This window comes from Rattus rattus, chromosome 5 (assembly GCF_011064425.1).
Source record: "Rattus rattus isolate New Zealand chromosome 5, Rrattus_CSIRO_v1, whole genome shotgun sequence".
Taxonomy (NCBI): domain Eukaryota; kingdom Metazoa; phylum Chordata; class Mammalia; order Rodentia; family Muridae; genus Rattus; species Rattus rattus.
This window is the reverse complement of record NC_046158.1, coordinates 66,449,875-66,473,424: the sequence shown is the minus strand read 5'-3', so window position 1 is coordinate 66,473,424 and position 23,550 is coordinate 66,449,875. Positions and strand designations below refer to the sequence as shown.

At 44.2% G+C, this 23,550-nt stretch overlaps 1 protein-coding gene across 1 annotated transcript in view; it reads right to left on the bottom strand.

Moving 5' to 3' along the window:
* Positions 1–23,550, bottom strand: part of Phf21a (PHD finger protein 21A) — a 173,296-nt gene that overhangs the window by 26,208 nt on the left and 123,538 nt on the right. The window contains exons 7-10 of the mRNA XM_032903727.1: positions 17,394–17,666; positions 8,238–8,489; positions 7,030–7,119; positions 5,252–5,545 (exon numbers count right to left, since the gene is read on the bottom strand). Coding sequence (XP_032759618.1) covers positions 5,252–5,545; positions 7,030–7,119; positions 8,238–8,489; positions 17,394–17,666 — 909 coding nt within the window. The remainder of the gene's footprint in view (positions 1–5,251; positions 5,546–7,029; positions 7,120–8,237; positions 8,490–17,393; positions 17,667–23,550) is intronic.

Genomic DNA, 23,550 nt, shown 5'->3' with positions numbered 1-23,550 from the left:
GAGGCACATCTGTCTGTGCTCTGCACATGAGGCACATCTGTCTGGGCTTTGTACATGAGGCACATCTGTCTGGGCTCTGTATATGAGGTACATCTGTCTGTGCTCTGCACATGAGGCACATCTGTCTGGGCTCTGTACATGAGGTACATCTGCCTGCACCCTGTACATGAGGCACATCTGCCTGCGCCCTGTACATGAGGCACATCTGTCTGGGCTCTGTACATGAGGCACATCTGCCTGTGCTCTGTACATGAGGCACATCTGTCTGGGCTCTGTACATGAGGCACATCTGTGAGGCACATCTGCCTGGGCTCTGTACATGAGGCACATCTGTCTGTGCTCTGCACATGAGGCACATCTGTCTGGGCTCTGTACATGAGGCACATCTGTCTGTGCTCTGTACATGAGGTACATCTGTCTGTGTTCTGTACATGAGGCACATCTGTCTGTGCTCTGCACATGAGGCACATCTGTCTGGGCTCTGTACATGAGGTACATCTGCCTGTGCCCTGTACATGAGGCACATCTGCCTGCGCCCTGTACATGAGGCACATCTGTCTGGGCTCTGTACATGAGGCACATCTGTCTGGGCTCTGCACATGAGGCACATCTGTCTGGGCTCTGTACATGAGGCACATCTGTCTGGGCTCTGTACATGAGGCACATCTGTCTGTGCTCTGCACATGAGGCACATCTGTCTGGGCTCTGTACATGAGGTACATCTGCCTGCACTCTGTACATGAGGCACATCTGTCTGCGCCCTGTACATGAGGCACATCTGTCTGGGCTCTGTACATGAGGCACATCTGCCTGTGCTCTGTACATGAAACACATCTGTCTGGGCTCTGTACATGAGGCACATCTGCCTGCACCCTGTACATGAGGCACATCTGCCTGAGGCACATCTGTCTGGGCTCTGTACATGAGGCACATCTGTCTGGGCTTTGTACATGAGGCACATCTGTCTGGGCTCTGTATATGAGGTACATCTGTCTGTGCTCTGCACATGAGGCACATCTGTCTGGGCTCTGTACATGAGGTACATCTGCCTGCACCCTGTACATGAGGCACATCTGCCTGCGCCCTGTACATGAGGCACATCTGTCTGGGCTCTGTACATGAGGCACATCTGCCTGTGCTCTGTACATGAGACACATCTGTCTGGGCTCTGTACATGAGGCACATCTGCCTGCACCCTGTACATGAGGCACATCTGCCTGGGCTCTGTACATGAGGCACATCTGTCTGTGCTCTGCACATGAGGCACATCTGTCTGGCTCTGTACATGAGGCACATCTGTCTGTGCTGTACATGAGGCACATCTGTCTGGGCTCTGTACATGAGGCACATCTGTCTGTGCTCTGCACATGAGGCACATCTGTCTGGGCTCTGTACATGAGGTACATCTGCCTGTGCCCTGTATCTGCCTGCGCTCTGTACATGAGGCACATCTGTCTGGGCTCTGTACATGAGGCACATCTGTCTGGGCTCTGTACATGAGGCACATCTGCCTGTGCTCTGTACATGAAACACATCTGTCTGGGCTCTGTACATGAGGCACATCTGCCTGCACCCTGTACATGAGGCACATCTGCCTGGGCTCTGTACATGAGGCACATCTGTCTGTGCTCTGTATATGAGGTACATCTGTCTGTGTTCTGTACATGAGGCACATCTGTCTGTGCTCTGTACATGAAGCACATCTGTCTGTGCTCTATACATGAAGCACACAGCTTGGACAGTTGCACATCTGTTTACAACTCAGTTTATGAACACTATAAGTCCACTCTAAGTCTTACAGCTCAGATAGATCTCTTTTAAAACGTTAGTGTCATTGTCAGTGCACCTGGTTACCCAAGAGCTCTGATGGAACTGAACAAAGATGTTGATGAAGTTTTCGCGCCTGTTAACACAATGTCCATCCCACAGCCCATGGGTCAAGGAATAATTGTGACTTTCAAATATTATTATTTAAGAAGTACATTTTAAATAGAGCAATAGTAGCCATAGAATGAAACCTTCTGGAAAGGATTCAATATTCTAGATGCCCAAATTCTATACATACATCAAGTCTCAAACATTAACAGAAAGTTGACCCTTGTCTTCACAGACAATTTTGAGGGGCTTAAAGCTAGAGCAGAAGCAACAGAGGAGGAGTCAGCAGTGGCGTGTGGCGTGTGCTGGCATGTGAACTCATCACAGGACTAGGCTCTAACAGAGGACAGACAGGCTGCTCCCGATGATGGGAAAAGTAAACGTGTTTTGGAGATGGAATCTTCTCTAGAGAATATTGGAGATTCATTCTGGGTTTTGAAAGAAACCCTGTCATGAAATCCCTCATGAAAGTAATGTGACTCAAAGCACATCTCTGCCACCTTAACAATCTACTGCCATCCCCTCACTTAATAGCCACTAATCTGATCAGTCAACAGCCGCCAACATTAGAGCAGGGCCCTCAACCTACTGCAATATTACTACTTGCTGAAAGACTTAAAACTAAGATGTGTACATTTATGGGCACAGTGGCTTTTCTGAAGCCCAAGACTGCGGCACAGTGTACACATGACTCTAAATGTATTGGGGAGTTTGTGCACTTATCGTCTGTCTTGCTTTACTGTGGTGGTCTGTAACCAAAGCCCACAATGTCTTTATGGTGTTCCTGGGTCTTGAGCCTTCAAGCTCTGTATGCTCTGCTTTTCTCTTAGATCCACAGTGTAGTATAGCTTCAATAAAGGAGACATCTAAAGATCTTTTAGTGAGGGTGGATAAGAAGACTCCAGGGGCAGATGTGAGACCATTATAGGTTTTCAACTTTACTGCCTTCTTTCTATGTCTAAGGAAGAGAGGCCATGAATCGACATAGTCGGCCATGCTTCCTTCCCTGAAGCAAAGCGTCAATGCCTGATCCAGACGCAGAGGCCGAGCTCTGTGGCTCAGGCTCTGACTTTTCCTTCTCATCTTCATATACCAATGCCGTGAGCCGCGGAGGAGCTGGCACCTGACTTTTCTTTTTGGTGCTGTAAGAGAAGCAGCCCAGGTCCTTGTACACGCCAGGCCAGCGCTCCATCCATAGAGTTCTCTATGGAGTCTCAAGAATGCCGTATACACAGGCTTAGTCGTCCTGAGAGGAGGCTGCTACTTGTTTCCTTACGTTAGCTCACCTATGAGAAGGGCAGCAGGGGCTCTGAAGTCAGGAATTCTGAGAACAGAATCTACTCTAGACAGAGTCCCTGCTAGCTGTGCTAATCTGTATGACTGCTCTGCCAGATGGCCTGCCAACTAACCCTGCAATGACTGAATTCCTTCTAGTAAAGAGAAAAGACAAGAAGGCTTTAAGCTTAGAACTTCTGTGGCCATAAAATCAAACCATACGATGCCACTAACATGAAGTCTGGAGATATGAAAGATGCTCGAGACCTAGAACACACTGTGCTAAAACACACAGTGTGCTTTTCCTGTTTTAAAACTCTGTTAGCATGTAAGCAGAAAACATCTATGCAATAGAAAATGGTAATACTAATTGGCTACTGGTGGCAAAATTAATATAACAGAAAATGCATAGGTTGTAGGGAGAGCATCTTCTATGATTCATATTTCTGTGATGCTTGCATTTTTAAAATCACATGTGTTGTCTGTATAATGAGAAAAGAGATGCAAAAAATAAGATGAAATGAAAACAGGTTATTTTGCCTCTTTTTTTAAATGTGAGCACACTGTCACTGTCTTCATGTACAACAGAAGAGGGCATTGGATCCCACTGCAGATGGATGTGAGCCACCATGTGGTTGCTGGGATTTGAACTCAGGACCTCTGGAAGGGCAGTCAATGCTCTTAACCACTGAGCCATCACTTCAGCCCCTTTTGTTTTTTTTTTAAAGACAGGGTTTCTTTGTGTAGTCTTGGCTGTCCTGGAACTAGCTTTGTAGACAGGCTGGCCTTGAATTCAAGAGTTCCACCGGTCTCCTGAGTGCTGGGATTAAACGTATGTGCCACCACTGCCTGGCAAAAAGCTTTTGCTTTACTTAACACAATGTAAAAGAGAAGTGAGGCTGTGATGGAAAGTGGCATGGTTGGCCACCCACTCAGGCAGATGATTGAGACTCACCAGAGACTGTTTTCTCATGGATGAGAGACCAAGTCTGAGCAGTTAGAAACAGACCAGGGCACTGACGTTTTGAGACAGGCACATGATTTAAAATGGTTGTAATAACTAACTACTGGAGGTAAAATTCTGTAAAATATTTTGGAAAACGCATATAGTTAGGAGAAGAGAATCTTCTATTATTCTTACATTTCTGTGATACCTGTATCCTTAAGTCATATGCCGTATCTATATAATCATAAAAGGAAATTAAAAGAGCTTTTTCTTTATAAAGTCGAGTGAGGTTTAATGATGGGAAGGGGAACTGTGAAGCCCCATCAAGGAGCTCAGGGCTGCACACTATATAGGGCGGTCCAGGCTTGCAGCCCAGACTGGTCCAGGTGGCAGCCATCTTCCTGCCCGATCCTCCTGGTGTGGAATTATAGACTGTCCCAGCAGGCCAATGGCTAGTTAAAGTCACTTTCTTGGAAACTGTTTTTCTCTGAAGCCCCCGTCTCGTCACTGCTCTTTCTCTAGGCAGGGCAGTGATGGCTAGAGATCCTCCCCGAGGACATCTGCTGCTGAGTCTTCAGGGCTTCTCTGGAGATCACTGATTTTACTCTATTCTTACTAACTTTACTAACTTATAATAAAAATCTGACTTCAGAAAATAGAAATGTAGCTTTAATGTTTGAACTAAAATGTCTGCTACATGTAGTCTAGAAAGTTAAAATCTGTTTGGTTCTATGTTATCTGTGATGAGCAATTAAGTCTCTGAAATGAAATCCCTTCTCTGCTTTGTTTACTGCTCCTGACTGACTCTCACAGTTGGATTCTCATTTGGACTCTTAGTGGGTGAAGCTAATGTGATGTTTTCTATTTCCAGTATGGGGTGCTTCCTCCCCGAGGCAGCCCCCCCACTGCCTCTTCTGTGATTTCTGCATTAAAGCCAGCAGGGGGAGCACATTTACATGAGACTCTGAAGTCAGCTACCTTGGGAAACAATGCAACTTCAGGATACAGGGTCTTTTGAATGCAAGTTATCATACGATAAAGTGATAGGATGTGGATTTGGTGCTGAGGTGAAGCACCCTTGACAAAGAGTATTTAGAAAGCATCCAGCAGCCACTGTTTCAAGGGTGAGGCTACCACCACAGCAGATGTCCATACCTGTTTCTCCAGGCTTGGTTTGCTAAGCTGTACAGTCTGAGGTCCAGCGAGTCTGGTCCCTGGAGTCGCTATGACAATGCTGGTGAGCTGGGCCATGGGGAACGTTTTGGCTATGGTTGCAGTCTGTCCATTGACAACACGGACAGGGTGGATGGAATTCTGGGATGTGGGGAGGGTTGTGGGTGTAAACTTGGTCAGCATGACAGGCCTCTGGATAAGCTGAGGAGCTGCAAGCATGGGAGGAGGCGCTGGAGCGATAGGAATGTTATTCTGGGCCACAGGCTTGGGTCGAACCTATGAGAGAGAGAGAGAGAGAGAGAGAGAGAGAGAGAGAGAGAGAGAGAGAACAATTCTGTATTACCAGAAGTATCAAGTCTTCCAGTGTTTCCAAGCAGACTGGTGCCAAGTGTGGCCCACGACAGTCTTCTAAATCTGAATGTTTAGGTTAACTTAAAATGATCCTGTGGTGGCTGCTACTGATATAGTAGCAATAACTACATTAAACAGTTATCAACACCTATAGATATAGATTTCTAAAACAAAAAGCTTCATGAATTCTACCAACATACCATATTGATTTCACTGTTTGGAAAACATGAACTAAACCTTTGAGTCTTTACTGAAAACCGTCCATACAGCTGTTGTGAGAATGAAAATAGACTGTCCCTATAAAGAGCCCAGGACTATAGTAGGATTCTCTAAAGATCAGTTCACACCATTTTTAATGTCCTGACTATTCTTCCAGACCAGAGTCTTAAGTACTTCCAGCCTGTGGTCTACCAGCAGAAAGAGGGAATCTCTAAAACATTAAGACGCTCCTGTTAAGTACTTGTCTGCAAAGCTTCCACAGCCCCCTGCTGCTAGGACTAAGCACACAGCTCTGCACAATGTGAGGATCCACAGACTCCTCTCCAGCCCTAACCTGGGTGGCCTCATGGTCTCTGCACAGCCACAGCCAATCTCCTTGGCTCTTTGATGTGCCTGTGTGTCTCTACTCCAGACATGAGAGCCTACACTGTACTCTCAGCCTGGGACAGTTTAAAAATTCCTTCTTCAAAATGTATCAGACAGACTTTACTGGGGTTTTAGGTCTCACATTGAATGTAGACTCTTCAAGAAAATCATGAATGTACGTTCTCTATCAGTTCAGAAGGTCTGTGTCCCTTCTACTGTACAGTGCCCTTATGGACACTAATTCCCTATAGGCAACCATGCTGCTGCTGTGGCTGTGTTTCGAAAATCAGCATATCCAGGACACACTAGATTAGTACAGTATTTGCTACCAATAGCACTTATAAAGATCTATCTGATAAGCGACAGGATCATCTTCTCTCATACTAGTACTGTATGACTGACTCCTCACAGAAAGACTCCTTTCTCTCTGTGTCTGAAAGCTACCCCCTCAGAGAATAACTCTTGGTTTTTCTCTTGATGGACTGGAGTCAAGCAGGGTAAGTCTAGTTGCTGGGAGAACTGTTAGGGGTTAGGAGAGGCAGTACTTCTTGGGGCTGAGTAGAAAAGCCCAATGCAGACCCCTACTCCAACTCCTATAAGCCAGGTTTCACAATGGCTTATCTGGCTGTTGAGTCTCCCTGTACTCTTTTTTAGCAAAGTTTCCCTTTGCTTCATATGGCAATATTTCCTCCAACCAAGGTAGTGACGCCATGATGCTTCCTCTGCTGTTATCTTGGCTGCTCTCTGTCAGGTACCTTCAGCATGGGCAAGCCCTGAGGATCTCACGGCCCTTCCCACTGCTGGAGTTCCCACTGCTCACTCACCTGTGGAAGAAAGTTTGGACGTGGAGTGAGTCTAGGAGGAGGGATAAACTGTGGTACTTTGATGGGCTGAGGAGGTGTTGCTTGAACCTGCTAAGAAACAGGGAAACAGAAATAAACCTGAGGGCAGTCACTATTCAGTATTAGAGGCAGGCACATGAAGGACACGGGCATCTGCCTTCCATACACCACCAGCTCTTTCCTGCAGTTCATTATGTGAACTGGTGCTGCTTTAGAAACTATTTCCTCTCCCACCCACACTCTGCCCCATAAAGTGACCAACTGCACTGTCTCCTCACATGCAGAACCAAAACAGTCAGCAGTCGTGGACGGTTTGATACTCACGAACTCTTACATTTATACATTTTAAGAGTCGAAACTACATCTAAAGAAAAATCAAATTTACTGTCTGTCCAAATGAATTTTCCTTCCCCCAAAGATACAAGCTTTACTCAGCAGATAGCAGCTTTCTTCCCTACAGAGAATTTTCTTTCTGGCTTCTTGAGACATGGTTTCTGTGTAGCCTTGGCTGACTGGAACTCAGTCTGTAGATCAGGCTGGCCTCAAATTCAGAGCCTCTGCTTCCTGAGTGCTGGATTAAAGGTGTGAGCCACCGCACCCAGTCTACAGAGAACTTGTGACTCTTCATGCCTGGTTGAGGGAATAGGACTGCATCTCTAAGGACTCCTGGATGAGTGATAAAAACCTTCACTTTGTTGCTACTTTTACTCATTATTGATCTTTATTCAGAAAGGCACCAAGAGCTCTGTCATTTGAAGAAGATAACTGAGTATCACAATTTGGGCCTGGTTTTCATAAACGTCTAAGAACACCAGTGTCTAAACGGCTCGATCCGAGAAGTACCGCAGACATTCTTGTTCAAGTCCTTGGTCTTTGGCACATCAACTGCTGAGTTCTTGGGTGTTTTAAAGTATGCCCAACCAACTCTAAGTACTTCCTGGCTTCATTTGATTTAGAAGGATAATGAGCTGAAAGAATGTAGCAGAATACAGCACAGAGTTTCAGCACTCAGATTTAGGTGCGTGCATGCATATGTGTGTGCACAGGTGCATGTGCCAGGCCTACAGGTGAGTTTGCTTTGCTAGGAAAGATAGGAGCTCAGACCCAGCAGGAGCTCAAAATGGATACCCTCTACAATGTACAACCTGAACCCTCTTAGGAGAACACGTGAGTAGCAGCTGGTGGCTTACCAGAGTGACTGTGTTTTTTGCCACAATTTGGACAGCCTCTGCCCCAGGCCCAGTGACCTTACTAGACGTCTGGAGGTTGACTGGTGTGTTCTGCACATCAGTGCTGAGCACAGCCTTCTGGCTGTTGATGGCGGTCACCATAGCAATGGTAGGTCTCTGGCCCACAACAGAGGCAGGCATGGTCGCAGTTGCTGCTTTCAAGACGAGAGGTAGTGTCTTTGTGGTAATCATAGAAGCTGTAGTTACAGTCTTCTAGGAGAAACGGAGAACAGATATTAGGAGACTGAAATGTGATCCCACTGAAACGTACGCTGCTGAACTCTCAAAGGAAATAACACAACCAAGTTTGTCTATGAGCCTTTGCACATGTAGAGCATGCTTCTTACTATAGAGAGACAAGCTCTAATTTCTCAAGTTAGGGTCACTTGTACAGTTGTGATTTTTTTTTTTTTTCCGGAGCTGGGGACTGAACCCAGGGCCTTGCGCTTGCTAGGCAAGCGCTCTACCGCTGAGCTAAATCCCCAACCCTAGGGTCACTTGTAAACAGGGAAGTTCACTGTAGTGAGTGTACCCTCATGAAGACATATGGTTTTAGGCAATGAACAGTACACACCTACATGTGCGTAACAGGAGCCCACTTAACGCTTCTGGATTTTCTAACTGTATGAAGTCAGTTAATTCCTGTGTAAGTTGTACGTTGTCTCTATCCCCGATCGCTATAACCTCACTGATCTGGCAATTTGCCTTATGACACAAAGGAAAGATGTCATCTTTCTGAAGCCCCCAGGAGCAGAAGAGAAACTCGCAGGAGGACCAGTATGACTGCTGCCTCAGAGGCAGGAAGCCCAAGCTGCAGGTAATGATGCTGTTAACGAGCAGAGGAAACACCAGTTCTCTATTCCAAAGGGAGGGCTGTGCCGCTGCCTACAGCCTTTCTTCTGGAGAACTGATGTGGAAATCATCAGAGTCGGAGAAATGGACAAGGTGGGGACAAACACCTGTCTTTACAAAGCCCTGGAACTTATAGGAGAGGCTTTGGTGAGGACCCAGCTGAGCTTGAAGGGTGTTTCTGCAGCTCTGATGCTGCATTTGCCTAACTTTTTACTAGAATGATTATAAATGTCTGTTACAGAAACCACCTCATTAATCCTATACACATCTACCTGGCAGTCAAGATGCAGACCTTTCAGGAACACAGACATTCATCACCAACTTACTGCCTCTGATATTTATTCCACTTTTACGTCTCCTCCTAACATGTACTTTACACGTTGGCAGCCAACAGCTATGCCTGGCTTTTTATAAATTTTAATGAGGAAATTAAACGTGGCCCTGTGCGTATACTCAGCCCATCTTCTAAGCCACATGTGGCAGGACTAGCACACTGGGCAGTGGACAGAGCATGTCTAGCTCTGCACTCTCCCTAGTGTCCCTCTCTCCTCCACACACTGGGAAACCCCTGAAGTTCCTCCTCCACACCATGTGAGCACCACGTATCCAGGTACTGAGTGTTCACAATTCTTTATCTTTTCTTCCTGCTATGTGTTTGCATGCACATACACTCAACTTTTAAAACCTCCTTATAACAACAACAACAACAAAATGTAAAACTGTGGACTCCTCCATCCCACTAGCAATCCTTATTAGTGTCTACAATTAAACACCCAAGGCACAGCACGGGCAGCTAATGCCTCCCACCACTGCCTTCTCACGCGTGAAGTGGCACCTGGGCAGCAGGTCAGGGCTGACAGCTAAATACCATTTCCTGGAAGGGCTGGAGTGTGCAGCGGCAAAGCCTATCTCACAGAGCCAGCTGTCGTATGAAGAGTTTAAACACAGTAAGCTATCTGTTTCATCTTTCAATTTAAAATGCTTGAATACAAAGAGCTTCTGAAGAAGTAGGGGAGCAAGCCATCGCAGATGGCCTTTAATCCTAGTGTAACACAGGCTCTAGACTGATGGTCTGGCCAGCAGAACCCAATTACACAGATCTGAGAACAGTTTATGTATTGATATTGCTTTAAATGAGGTCAATGGACTTTAGTTTGGAATACCTCTAGTTGAGGCAATCGTTATCAATATTTTGATTAACTCTAAACTGATTATTCTAGCAAATACTAAATAAAAACACAAATCTAAATTTATGTTTATATTTACCTAAATTATATACTACCATTAACTTAATGCTTTTATAACATTAAATCTGACAAGTTTCATCACATTGTGACTCAGGATTTTATTCTCCTTTATATGAACTTAACTGTGGTTGATTTTACTGCATATACTCTAGCATCTACATAATATATAGGCCAAAGACCGAGTACGAATGTCTCAGTGAAAACTTCCTAAAGAGTGTATTCATGGATTAGTTCAGATTCTCATTTCTTATCCAATCTTATCACTCTGTTCCAAACATCAGGGAACATGAAGCAAACTCTTGATGTGTTAGGGTTTAGACAAGAAGAGAACTTTGACATCCAAGGATACTGAAAATGTCTCACTCGTCCACAGGAAAAAGAGCAGATGCAGAGAGGTTGGGTGTCCAGAATGAAAGACAATGCTACTCAAGTCTGATGATCTTCAAATGAAGGTAGCAGGTACTATGGTTCCATAAACTTCTATAATTATAACAAAACTTGACTTCTATGGGCTAGAAATTCATGCAGACATATATGCAATAGTACTAATCCTTTTGTTTTACTTTAATAAATTAAAAATTATTTATTTTATGTGTATGAGTGCTTTGCCTATATGTCTGCATGTGCACCACATATGTGCCTGAGTGCTTGTGGAGGCCAGAAGAGGAAATGGAGTTACCATCAAACCCAGGTCCTTGGCTAGAGCAGTGGCACTCTTAACTATTGAGCCATCTTTCTGGCTCCTAAAAATGGTTTTTTTTTGGGGGGGGGGGATGGACAAAGTTTCACTTGGTAGCTCAATCTGGCCTCAAACGCGGTGATCAACCTCAGACTCTTTAAACACTGGAATCACATGTGTAACCCACAAAGTCTGGCTAAATACCTGTGTATTTTTTGCTAGGTTAATGCTGTTAACTTGTAAGATAAAAGGCGTTTTAATTTACAAAGAGCTGATCTAATGCACAAACCAGAATTCCAAGGGATATTTCTATGGTATCTAATTAACCTCTACGTCTGTTTTAGTGTCTGCTTAATTTTGAATAGGAAGTCACTGTTGTATACTCAAACACAAACAGAACTCACCCTCCCGTTTGTTTATAAGGTTATTTTTGTATTGAGTTTTTAATAAGTACACACCTTCCACTGCCTGCAGCTCTCTAACTAGGGGTGTGGCCTTGGCAGCATGATGCTGTCATTACTCAGGCAACCACGCTGTGGAGATTTCATGGGTACAACTTCCCTGCTGTGTCTAGAAGACACTGCCTCACAGCAAGGGTCCCTTAGTTTATAAAACTTCCTCACCCAGCATCTCCTTCCTGCCCACTCTAATCGCAGAGGTCATTCCCTTCAGAAGTTACATATCCAATCGCTATCCTATGATCACCAAACACCCATGTTTTATCAGGCATTAGCGGTAGCTCCCTTTTGCCTTTCCTGGCTTTGTATCTCTCCCATCACAGTCCATACTCCCTATGAGCCTCCTTGCTACTTCAAAGGTGTCACTGCCTGAACGGAATCGCCTAGTTTCCAGTTGGTGAAATGTTTAGGACAGGTTAGGGGTGTGGCCCTGGTGGAGGAGGCGTGTCACTGGGAATGGGATAGGTTTCAAACGCCCACAACAGGTCCAATCTCACTCTATTTCTGCCTCCTGAGTGGGAATCAGGATGTGAATTCTCGTACCATGCCTGCTGTCCACAGCCACACCTGCACGATAATGATCAGGAACTAACCTCTGAAACTATAAGCAAGTCTCCAGTGAAATGCTTTTTCTATATGCTGTCTTGGTCAAGTTATAAAACAATCACTGAGACAAAAGGCACGCTTTCGTTATATGTTTTCTGTTTACTTTTGTTGTTTTGAGACAGACCTACTATGGAGCTCAGGCCGGCCTTGAATTCTTAATCCTCCTGCCTTATCTCCTGCGTGCTCATATTATGACACTATACCTGCCTTTGCATTTACACTTTTCCAAGAGAAAGATTTTATTCTATTATTTTTAAATTTTAATTTTTAAATTATGTGTGTGAGTCAGGGTTTGTATATGTAAGTGCAGTACCTGGGGAGACCAGAAGAGGGCATCAATCCCCTGGAACTGGAGCTATAGATAGATGTGAGCCACCTAACATAGGTGTGAGAAACTGATTTTGGGTCCTCTGCAAGGAAAGTATAGGCTCTTAATCTCTTAGCAGCAAAGCAGTCTCTCCAGCTCCCCCCTTAAAACATTTTAAAAGAGTCTTTCATTTTTATTTTTTTTTTAGTTTGTTTTGTGTGTGTGTGTGTGTGTGTGTGTGTGTGTGTGTGTGTGTGTGTGTGCGCGCACGCTCGCGCGGGTGGGGGCAGACAGACAAACAGAGACAGAGGGTGTGTACATTTGAGTGTTAGCTGTCTGTGGTGGTTGTGAGTTATTGGACGTGGGTGCTAGGAACTGAACTCGGGTCCTTTGCAAGAACAATGCAAACTTTAACCACTGAGCACCTGCTATAGGCCCCAGGTCTTGTAAAGTTTCTACTTTAATTGTCTTATTGTCTACGTCTACAATGCTCTCTGCTCATCACAGACATCCCATTCATTGGTCAAGATCCTAAAAATACTTGTGATTCCTCTAATGAAAATTACTCTGTTCTCTGGTATTTTCATACTTCTTCACTGGTAATTTGATTATATCCTTGCTAACAGTTTGTATTTTTCTTTCAAATTTCTGAAATTCTTGAAAAAACAAACTATCTTTTTGTGAGTCAGTCTAGCCTCTGCATTGGGTAGCTCAGGGCCTACACAGTGTGGACTCAATAAATAATTACAAAATGATGATTATAGTATGCCAGATCCTTGGCAGGGGCTGTTCTCTTTGTATACCACCCAGCACACAGAGAGCAGTCAATAAACACTGAGTGGAGCTTACTGCAAAGGCAAACAACAGAAACCTAGAGGGCCTTTGAGTTTTAGCATTAGGCCTTTGCATTAAACAAAACAAAAGAATATAAAATCGAGGTTACCTAAATCAATTAAATATGTCAGGTGTGCTACCAGATGGAGCGAGGCAATGAAACCCTGTTCTGGAGCAGTGCTGGGCCTGCTGCTCACCACCCCAGTGAAGAGCTCAGACGAGCAGAGGCTGCCAACGAGGCATTTGTTTATAAGTCTTTCTTAACATTTGTGTGACACAGAATGTTACTGGGATAGAAAATTCCATGTATCACCAAACAGTAGTCCTACCCTGCTTTTTCCCCGTAGGAAGACTAATCCACCTCTGCCTAGAGCCCGAGGAAAAGCAACCTCAGCAGCAGCAGCAGCACTCCGTGAGAAGTCACGGGGCCTTGAAGAGCAGCCTCAACAGCTCACAGCTGGCCGTAGCTCCACAGACTCAGGGTCCTATCCTGGGCTCTGCAGGCACTGCATCCATGTGGAGTGCACACATACATCAGGCAAACAATTCCACAGGCAGAGGTAGGCAGACCTCTGATTTGAGACTAGCCTGGCTCTACAGAGTCCTGGACAGCCAGAGGTACACAGTGAGACCCTGCTGGGGGAAAGCAAGTGTACTTTACATATAGTATTGGGGTGATTAATGGGAAAGTATGTTTGGTGCTCTTGTTCCCTGACTTAAGACAGGGATTTAAACAACGTACTTTAGATTTATTTACTTATTTTACTATATTATGTGTATGAGTGTTCGTCTGAACACGTGTATATATACCGCATATGTGCCTGGTGCCCTTGGAGGTCAGGGGAGGGTGTTGGGTGCCCTGGGACTGGAGTTGCCGACAGGTATGAGAAGCCATGTGGATGCTGGGAATCAAATCCCGATCCTCTGCAAGAACAAGTGTTCAGAACTGCTGAATCAACTCACCAGCCCGGGACTTCTTTCTCTTCCTAGGATTATACTGTACTGGCATTGTCTTTCTTGGTAATGTTTGACACTACAGAAAAGTAGCTGAATGGGCAGATTTTTCATTCAGAACTTCTGGGTTCAATTTTGTTCTCTATGACAAACTACCTATTATGTATGTCTTTAGTATTTTTAAAATTGATTCAATTCTTGGCTTAATAATTTTTGTACATGAACTAGTCTGAGGTCTACAAATAATGAGTAGATAAGTAAACTCCATTTTCCTTTACATACACAGTGAAGGCTCAGTGTGGGTGGGTTTCAGAAGACCTAATCTGCTGTGCACCAGTCTCATTCATTCCCTCCGTGCGTGCGTGCGTGCGTGCGTGCGTGCGTGCACGGTGGGGATGGAACATAGGATCTTACACATCCTGGACTCTATTACTGAGCTAGAAACTCAATACATTAGACTCTTTGGTTGTTGTTTTGTTTTGTTTTTTTTTTTTGTTTTGTGAGACAGGGTTTCTCTGTGTAACAGCCCTGGCTGTCCTTGAACTCACAGATATCTGCCTGTCTCTGCCCCTGAGTGGTGAGACCATGTGTTGCCACCATGCTTGTCTAGACACTTTTTTAAAAAGTTACTTATTTTATGTGTCTAAGTGTTTTGCAGGCATATCTGTGCACTATCTGCACGTCTGGTGTCTACAGAGGCCAGAAGAATACACAGATCTACTGTTAACTGGAGTTATGATGGCTGTGAATCACCATTTGGATACCAAGAGTTGAACTGAGGTCTTCTGTAAGAGCAGTAGGAACTCTTTTATTTTGATTTATTTTCTTATTTGGGGATGTGTGTGTGCAGGTATGCAAATGTGTGGAGGTCAAAGGTCAACCTCAGGTGACATTCTTCAGTTAGTCACTTTGTTTTGTATTTTATTTTAAAGCTTTATTTATTTTATTTTGTATATGAGTACACTGTATCTGTCTTCAGACACACCAGAAGAGGGCATCAGATCCCATTACAGATGGTTGTGAGCCACCATGTGGTTGCTGGGATTTGAACTCAGGACCTCTGGAAGAGCAGTCAGTGCTCTTAACCACTGAGCCATCTCTCCAGCCCTTGTATTTTATTTTTTCTGGTTTTGTGTTTTTATTGGGGTTTATCCTGGGCAGGAGGAACTGCCACCATAGAGTATGCCCCTCCCACCAAGCAGGTCCATTCTAATCCTCCTCCCGTGCCTTCTGCGACTTTTTCTTTTTCTTTGTGCTGCTCTCTGTGCAGCTAGCAGCAGCCTCAGGCTCCTCAGAAAATTTCCTTTTCTTCTTAGGGGTGATGGGGCTCGCTGCCTCCTCCAGTTCACTGGCCACTTCCTCTCCAGGTAAGGACTTCTTTTTCTTAGGAACACTTATGCTGCTAGTATTGTTTTGTATTTTAAATAGGGTTTTTTGTTTATTTGAAACAGGGTTGGGGTTGGGGATTTAGCTCAGTGGTAGAGCGCTTGCCTAGGAAGCGCAAGGCCCTGGGTTCGGTTCCCAGCTCCGAAAAAAAAAAAAAAAAAGAAACAGGGTTTCTCTATGTAACAGCCCTGACTGTCCTGGAATCTCCTCTGTAGACCAAGCTGGCATACAATTCTCAGAGATCTGCCTGCCTCTGTCTCCCCACTGCTGGGATTAAAGGCATGTGCCACCACACCTGTCCAAATGGAGGTTTTATTTATTCATTATATTTATTTACTATTCATGTGTACACATGTATGCTTGAGTGCATATGTGTGCACACTATCCATACAGGTACCTGGAGAGCCTGGAGGAGGAGTTACAAACTGTTGCATACCTCTTGATGTGGGTGCTGGAGACTGAACACAGGTCTTCTGCAAGAGCACCGAATGCTGTTAACCTCTGAGCCATCTCTCCAGCCCTCACTGGTTTTTTGAGACAGAATCTCTCACTGGAATCCAAACTTACTGATTCAAGCTAAGCTGGCTGGCCCGCAAGTTCCAGGAAAAGCCCCAGGGTTTCTCCTGCCTCTACTCCCCTACCACTGAGATTAAAAGATACATAACACACACACACACACACACACACACACACACACACACACACACACACACACACACACACACACAGAACCTGTGCAACGGTTTTTTATGTAGATGTTGGGTATAGAACTCAGGTCATCAGGCTTACACAGCAAGCCCTTGTCCAACTGAGCCATCTCCCCAGGTCCATCAGTTACTTTTAGAATAGTATATTCATAATATATAGGTCAAACTTGAATAATTTTCTTAATCAAATGTCAATTCCAAATATGCCCTTTCAGTGTATCTTGACTCTCTCCTCACATTCTATGGTAGATTAAATGCCCTTTTCAGTAAAACATTTCCACGGATACATCAAGCTAGGATACGACATACCCGCTCAGCTCTAAGGCTCACCTGCAGCCTCATTTCAGATCTCTACCAGTTTATCAGAACCAACAGACATTCTCAAGAAGTGGCTTTGAACATTTTGTCTATGGATAATAAAAACATGGCACCCTTTCGAATGCTTCTTTCTACACGGTTCCCAAAGCACAGATACTGGAACAGCTCCATGCCTAATAGCTAAGAACTGCAGAACAATTACAGGAGGGATCACGTCATTTGGATAAATAAATACCCCAGAAATCTCCAAATGGAAATCACCCTCACTCCCTCTCTGAGATAGGATCTCATGAAGCCTAAGGAGGCCTCAAAATTAAACTTGCTATGTTGTCTGTCAAGGGTCACAAATTTAATTGACTTTTTGACACTGACACCACCACCACCACCACCACCACCACCACCACCACCACCACCACCCCCCCCCTTCCGCTTCAGAGTGCTGGCATCACAGGTGTAGACCACCACACTTGGCTTTATGCAGTACTGAGGATCAAACCCACGGCTTCATGAGTGCTAGTTGAGCCCTCTATCAACTGAGCTGCATTCCCAACCTAATCATTTGACTTCTGCCCCTTAGAAGGCTCTTTCCTTCTGCAGGTGAATTTATCTGATCCTTACGTCAATGATAGTAAATACCCCCAAAAAACACACAGAAAACGTGTTTAGCATTAGTTAAGCTTAGGATAGCTGAAATATAAACCAGTTCTATGTGACTGATAACTAACCAATACCCAACACTCAGCCTTGGCTGCTCCACCCACACGGTTACCTGTGATGCAGTCAGACTAGGCGGTGCTGCTGACTGCTGGGCGTGCTGCTGCTGCTGCTGCTGCTGCTGCTGCTGCTGCTGCTGCTGCTGCTGCTGCTGCTGTTGTTGCTGCTGCTGTTGCTGCTGCTGCTGCTGCTGCTGCAGTGGCTGTAGTGGCTGCTGCTGTGCTGTTTGTAGTTTGTTTTCAGACTGTGACAATGGCTGTATCTGGAACTTGTCCGGCTGCTCTTGCTTGACTATCAGGTTCTTCCGCAGCTGTTCAACTACTCTTTTCTACCAAATGAAGACAAAACCTATCAGAACGTTGTTTGTTCTCTAATGTCTTTCCACTACTAGCTTCATCTAACACCATGCCTAAAATTTACAGATTCTAACATGAGGAACCCAAAGAACCTTATAAAATTTCCATTAACATGAAACCAGTGTTGTAAAGATATTTTATGAAGGAAACTGAGGCACACAGATTTAAAAAGTGAAGCAGAGCCCATGTTTTCACCCTGCCTCCTCCCCCTTCCTCCCTTCCCGTTCCTTTCGCACCTACACCTCTTGAGGTAGCTTCACTATGCAATCCAGTGGGCCTTGAACTCAGTGCCCTGCTTCAGCCTCCCAAGTGCTAGGATTATAGGGCCGAACCTCTACAGCCAGTTCAGATTTCGTGGCCATTATCAGTGTAGCCTGTGAGCTGGAGAGCAGAGCAGAGCAGCACAGCTTTCAACTCTATCAACTGAGCTGCATTCCCAACTGAATCAAGCACTAGTGCCATGGTTTTAACTCAACCTAGGTTATATGCTGTTGGGGGGGTATTTTTAACCTACCTGTTCCTTAGTGTCCTGGTAAATACAAGTGAGATAAAAGTCCATCTTATGAGCATTAAGTGAGCTCATCTCTATGGAATGCACTGAACTGTAACTGGCACAGCACTGGCCATTATTAAGTTTTTTCATCTGTCATTTTAACTATTCAAGCAAGCATCATGTATCTCTCCCAGTTTGACACATTAAGTAGGGTTTAGGACATAGCTCTTGTATAATGTATGCAAGGCCCTAGGTTCAATCCATAGGAACACTCTCTTTCTCTCTTTCAGCCTTATTTTTAAATAAAGCTGCTATATGCTACATAAACAGAAAGTACTCTGTTACTGAAATGTATAACTGCTGAGTAGGACTTCTTCACTGGGACAGACTTAAGAAATGCAGGTGACATATGCATGGCATCGAATGGTTCTGTGTAGGCAGAGTAGAAGTCTAACAACATGGGATGGAAATTTAAAGTCAAACTGGGCTTGGTGAATCCTAGCACCCAGGACGATCTCTGTGAGTCCCAGGCCAGCCTAAACTATGTAGTGAGTTCTAGGACAGCTACAGCTATATAGTGAGATCTTGTTTAAAAATTTTTTTAAATAAAAAAACAAACAAAGAGAATTTAAAATCAAGGTCTTATAAACATCCAAAGTTATACTTAAATTAAAAAAGTGTGGTTCTGGATATTTTCATTATTATAATATTCTATCCCTTCCGCCTGCCTCTTACCTGCCTTTCCTTTCTCTTTTGTGTACAGCACAGGTGCTTAATTTGTGGGCTGCAAACTCTTTGGGGTCGAAAGACCCTTTCATAGGAGTTTAAGACCATCAAAAACCATAGATGTTCATATTATGATTCATAATGGTAGTAAGATTACCATTATGAAGTAGCAATGCAATAATTTTATGGTTGGGGGTCACCACAACCTGATGAGCTAGCTCTATTAAAGGGGTGCAGGGTTAGGATGGCTGGGAAGCACTAGTGCTGGAGGTGACCTCATGTGTGCCAGGCAAGTACACTGCCATAAGCTACAGCACCAGACGCTACAAACAATACACTTCATAAACAATACATTTCATCACAGGGAAGTGCTATGAATGCAGGGTTTGTTGCATCTTCACTCTGCAGAGAGCACTATGCTGTAAACCAATGTCCTCATTCCCTGCACAGAGTGTGCAAAGTAACAGGACTGAAGACTAGTCACTGGCTCAGAGGGGCTGCACAGTGAGCTCGTCAGCTGCAGTTTGCCATGACTGGAGATAAGGAAGCTTAGTGCTAGTTGAGATTAGTATACTTTGATTAATTAACTTTTTGAGATAAGTTCTTATATATCCCACGTTAGTCTCAAACTCACTGTGTGATAGTCAAGGATGACCTGATCAACTTTGGAGTCCTTTGACTATAGATATCACCACCACACCTAGTTTATACATGCTGGGAGTCGAACAGGGGGGTATCACGTTTGTTGGTCAAGCACTCTACCAATGCAAACACACCCCTTGTCCCCAAAATGAAGCTTCAGCAAAGGGTTGAGTGAATCCAGAACAGCCAGGTTAATTTGCAAATTCGTCAACTTTGTCACCCATGGAACCCAACTTTGCCACCCACTCTAAAGAACCCAAACCCACAGGCTACCTCACTTAGCATGGTGGAATAGTAAAATATCCACAAAATGGATTTGAAGCATTTAAGTCAATACTAAGTACATTCTAAAAGTTTAAAAATATTGTTATTGATTCTTTTCAGATATTGAAACTACCTCATAAAGGACATTTTTGGGGGAGGGGACTGACTGTACATTATGCCCCATACTAGCAATGCCTTTTAGGTGAAAAATATTTTTAATGCATTCCAACTTTTTTTGCAGAATCATACGCAGAATAAAAAATTAATAAACTATCAAATGGTTATAAAATTAACATTTAAGTCTTCAAAACTGTATTTCCCAAGTATAGACGGCATTGGAATAGAAGTGTTAAAGTTCATGGGACAGGGTGCTGCAGGTAACTGTTAGCGTTGCACAGAGATGTTAGTTAACACTGAATGCCTGTCTGAACACGTAGACATTTAGGAATTAATTCATTAGAACTGCTTTCAGTCTTCCTCACCACCAGATATATATCCACTGCTCAAATAAAACCAGTGTATTACACTTTATGTGAATAGAGAAACTAACCTGGAAAAAATTCTATTTGTTGGTGTCAGAATTTCTCAAATGGGTTAAGGGAGTGTCTCAGTGATGGAGGGGGATTTTCTGTTGTTAAACTGAACTTCAACTATTGCATTTATGGTTAACGCCATATTCGTTAACACCAAGGATGTGGCGAATAGACATGGCAGCCTGTCCTCAGGATGTGTTGGATAATTACTGTCTATGTGGCCATGCATGGTGGCACAGCATGTCATCCAGGCAGCAATCTCCCAGGAGAGACAGATTCCAAGAGCTTATACAAAACCAAAACCAAACCAAACTAAACCAACCAACCAAACCAACAAAAAACAGAGAAGAAAAACTTGCCAGAGGAGAAGAGAAGGGTGGGATGGGGAGACACTCTGAAGGAAACGTCGCAGGAAAACTAGAGAATTACTACACCAGGTACAAAAGGACGGCTGTCTTTATCCTCTCCAGCCTCGTGATTACTGCCTGCTGAAGTGAACGACAATGAAGAGACAAAGCTCAGGTCCTGTTCCCAGTGCTGTGTGCAAGAGCAGAGCAAGAACTTGAGAGGTACAGGCCAGAGAACTCTGCAGCCACATGGCTAGGGCAGAGTGGCAGCCAATCAGAACCAGAAGCAGAGTGCGAGTCAAGTGATCACAGTGCATCCGTAACTGTTCCTCCTCAGAGAACAAAACAAAGCCATGGAGACCTGCTGTTGGGGAGGGAAGGCTACAGAGAATACTTGCAATGTTACATCAGTTCTTAGAAGGAAGGAAAAAAGCCTGTGGGTTGGATGGGTCAGATCATGTGAGCTGGGCAACGCTTTCTATAGAAGACAGCTCCCGTATTTCAAAGCATCACTCAGACCAGAACATCCTGGCCCCCTGTCCTCACTGTATTTGCCAACTACAACACCATGGTCACATGATTGTGCTTGTCTGTGGCTGTTTGAAAGTTGGAAAGCTCAAGGTTTGGGCAGTATTGCTTCCTATCACTAAATGTACAAATGCAGTCAAAACCGAGGCTGAGAGCAGAGAGCTCAGCTGCAGGGCACCCTAGCACACATGCACTCCTCAGGCAGAGGTGTCCTGCACACCATTAGCAAGGCAGGGCTGCTGAGGGAACAGTCCACGCATGAAAGCAGCTTCTCTACATCCCACGGTCTCCGAGGGATGTGGACACAGGCGAAAGTGAGAGAAGACAATGACAGTGTTTCAGAAGTATGGCCAGGGAATCCTCAACACCCATGCAAAGGGCCCTCTCACTGCCCCAGGAGTTGAGCCTACTTGTTCTCCACTGTGGTTTGAACAAAGAAATCATGTTCTGTTTAGTTTAGTTGTTGTTGTTGGTTTTTGTTTGTTTGTTTGCCAATCAGTATTGGAGGTAACACTGGTATAAACAGGAGATTTTCAATAGTGTTCACATATGAGAGAGATCTTTGAATGTGACTAATTGTTTCAGTTCATTATCCTGAAGTTCTCAAAAGAAAAAAAAAAAAAGACTAAATATCACAAACTGGCATTTGACACTACCAAACAATCTTAAAGTGTCTTTAAAAAAAAAAAAAGATTAATATTGGGGCTGGAGAGATGGCTCAGCAGTTAGGAGCACTGACTGCTCTTTCAGAGGTCGAGAGTTCAATTCCCAGCAACCACATGATGGCTCACAACCATCTGTAATGGGATCTGATGCCCCCTTCTGGGGTGTCTGAAGATAGCAATTGTGTGTGTGTGTGTGTGTGTGTGTGTGTGTGTGTGTGTGTGTGTGTGTGTGTCTTTAAAAAAAAAGATTAGTATTAGTAACTACTAAACAACTTTGGAGATAGAGTCCCTCTACATAGCACTGGCTATCCTGGAACCTACTATGAAGTCCAGGCTGGCCCCTGACTCACAGAAATCTGCCTGCCTCTGCTTCATGAGTGCTGGCATTGAAGGTGTGTTTGGCTTTAAAAGATTTGTTGTTTGGGGCTGAAGAGACGGCTCTGGTTAAGAGCACTGACTGCTCTTCCAGAGGTCCTGAGTTCAATTCCCAGCAACCATATCATGACTCACAACCATCTATAGTGGGATCTTCTGGTGTGTCTGAAGATATCCACAGTGTATATCACATATGTTAAACAAACAAATAAAATAAATACATTTTTAAAAGGGTTGTTGTCTTGTTTTTAAAAAGGAAGTGGGAATTGGAGGAAAAGAAAAAACTTTTGGGAAGAATGATGGTAGATGGTAGGGAGATAGTAAATAACTTATAGACAATTTCTCTCTTCAGTGTATTTTCTATAAACAGCAGGCCAGTGCAGCCTGTGTCCACGAGGGCTGCCCTGTCCCTTTCTGTGCTGTCAAGCACGCCATAGACCTAGTCTGTGACTAGTCCCTAACCTCCTTGGCCTTTGCATCCCAGATTCATCAGGGCTTATTCAGGAGGACGAGTTCACAGGGCTTTGGTGATCAATACTAAGACCTTCGGTGAGACTATCAACATGTTCACATAACAGCAAGACAGGTCTGAAAGGAAAACACACAACTGTATAGATCCAAAAACCAGAATACAAGCTCATCTTCCTTTATCTCAAGCAGTTCTTCCAAGTTCCCTGGAGCACAGAAGGAGATGGAGAGGCAGAGAACAAGCCCATCACTCCCTAGTCAAACCACTCCCCGTTTCCTTCCATTACAACAGTGCACAGATTCTACAGAGCATCTCTCAGAAGAAACTCAAGCACTAGGCCTTTCCCTCCACGGCTGGGTGCTGGTGCTTCAGATCGCTGCTGCTGCTCAAGCGCACTCAACCAGCTGGTGCTCTATGCAACTTTATTCTGAACCAATTACAAGAAAGCCACACCCACTCAAAACAGCATTCAAAGTAACACTTCAAATATTTACCCTTTCTCCCCAAGAACTACTGTATAATCTGAGACTGTGACCTTTATATCTTTAAATAAAGGGCCCACAGAGAAATTTTGAAACTAAAATGTGAAAAATCAGTCACATTTGTCTCCACACCTAAAATACAATGAATGCATGTCCAGATCTGCAAACTTATTCACTGCTCAAACAAAACCAGGGTGTTACATTTTATGTGAATAGAGAAACTAACCTGGAAAAAATTCTATTTGTTGGTGTCAGAATTTCTCAAATGGGTTAAGGGAGTGTCTCAATGATGGAGGGGGATTTTCTGCTGTTAAACTGAACTTCAACTATTG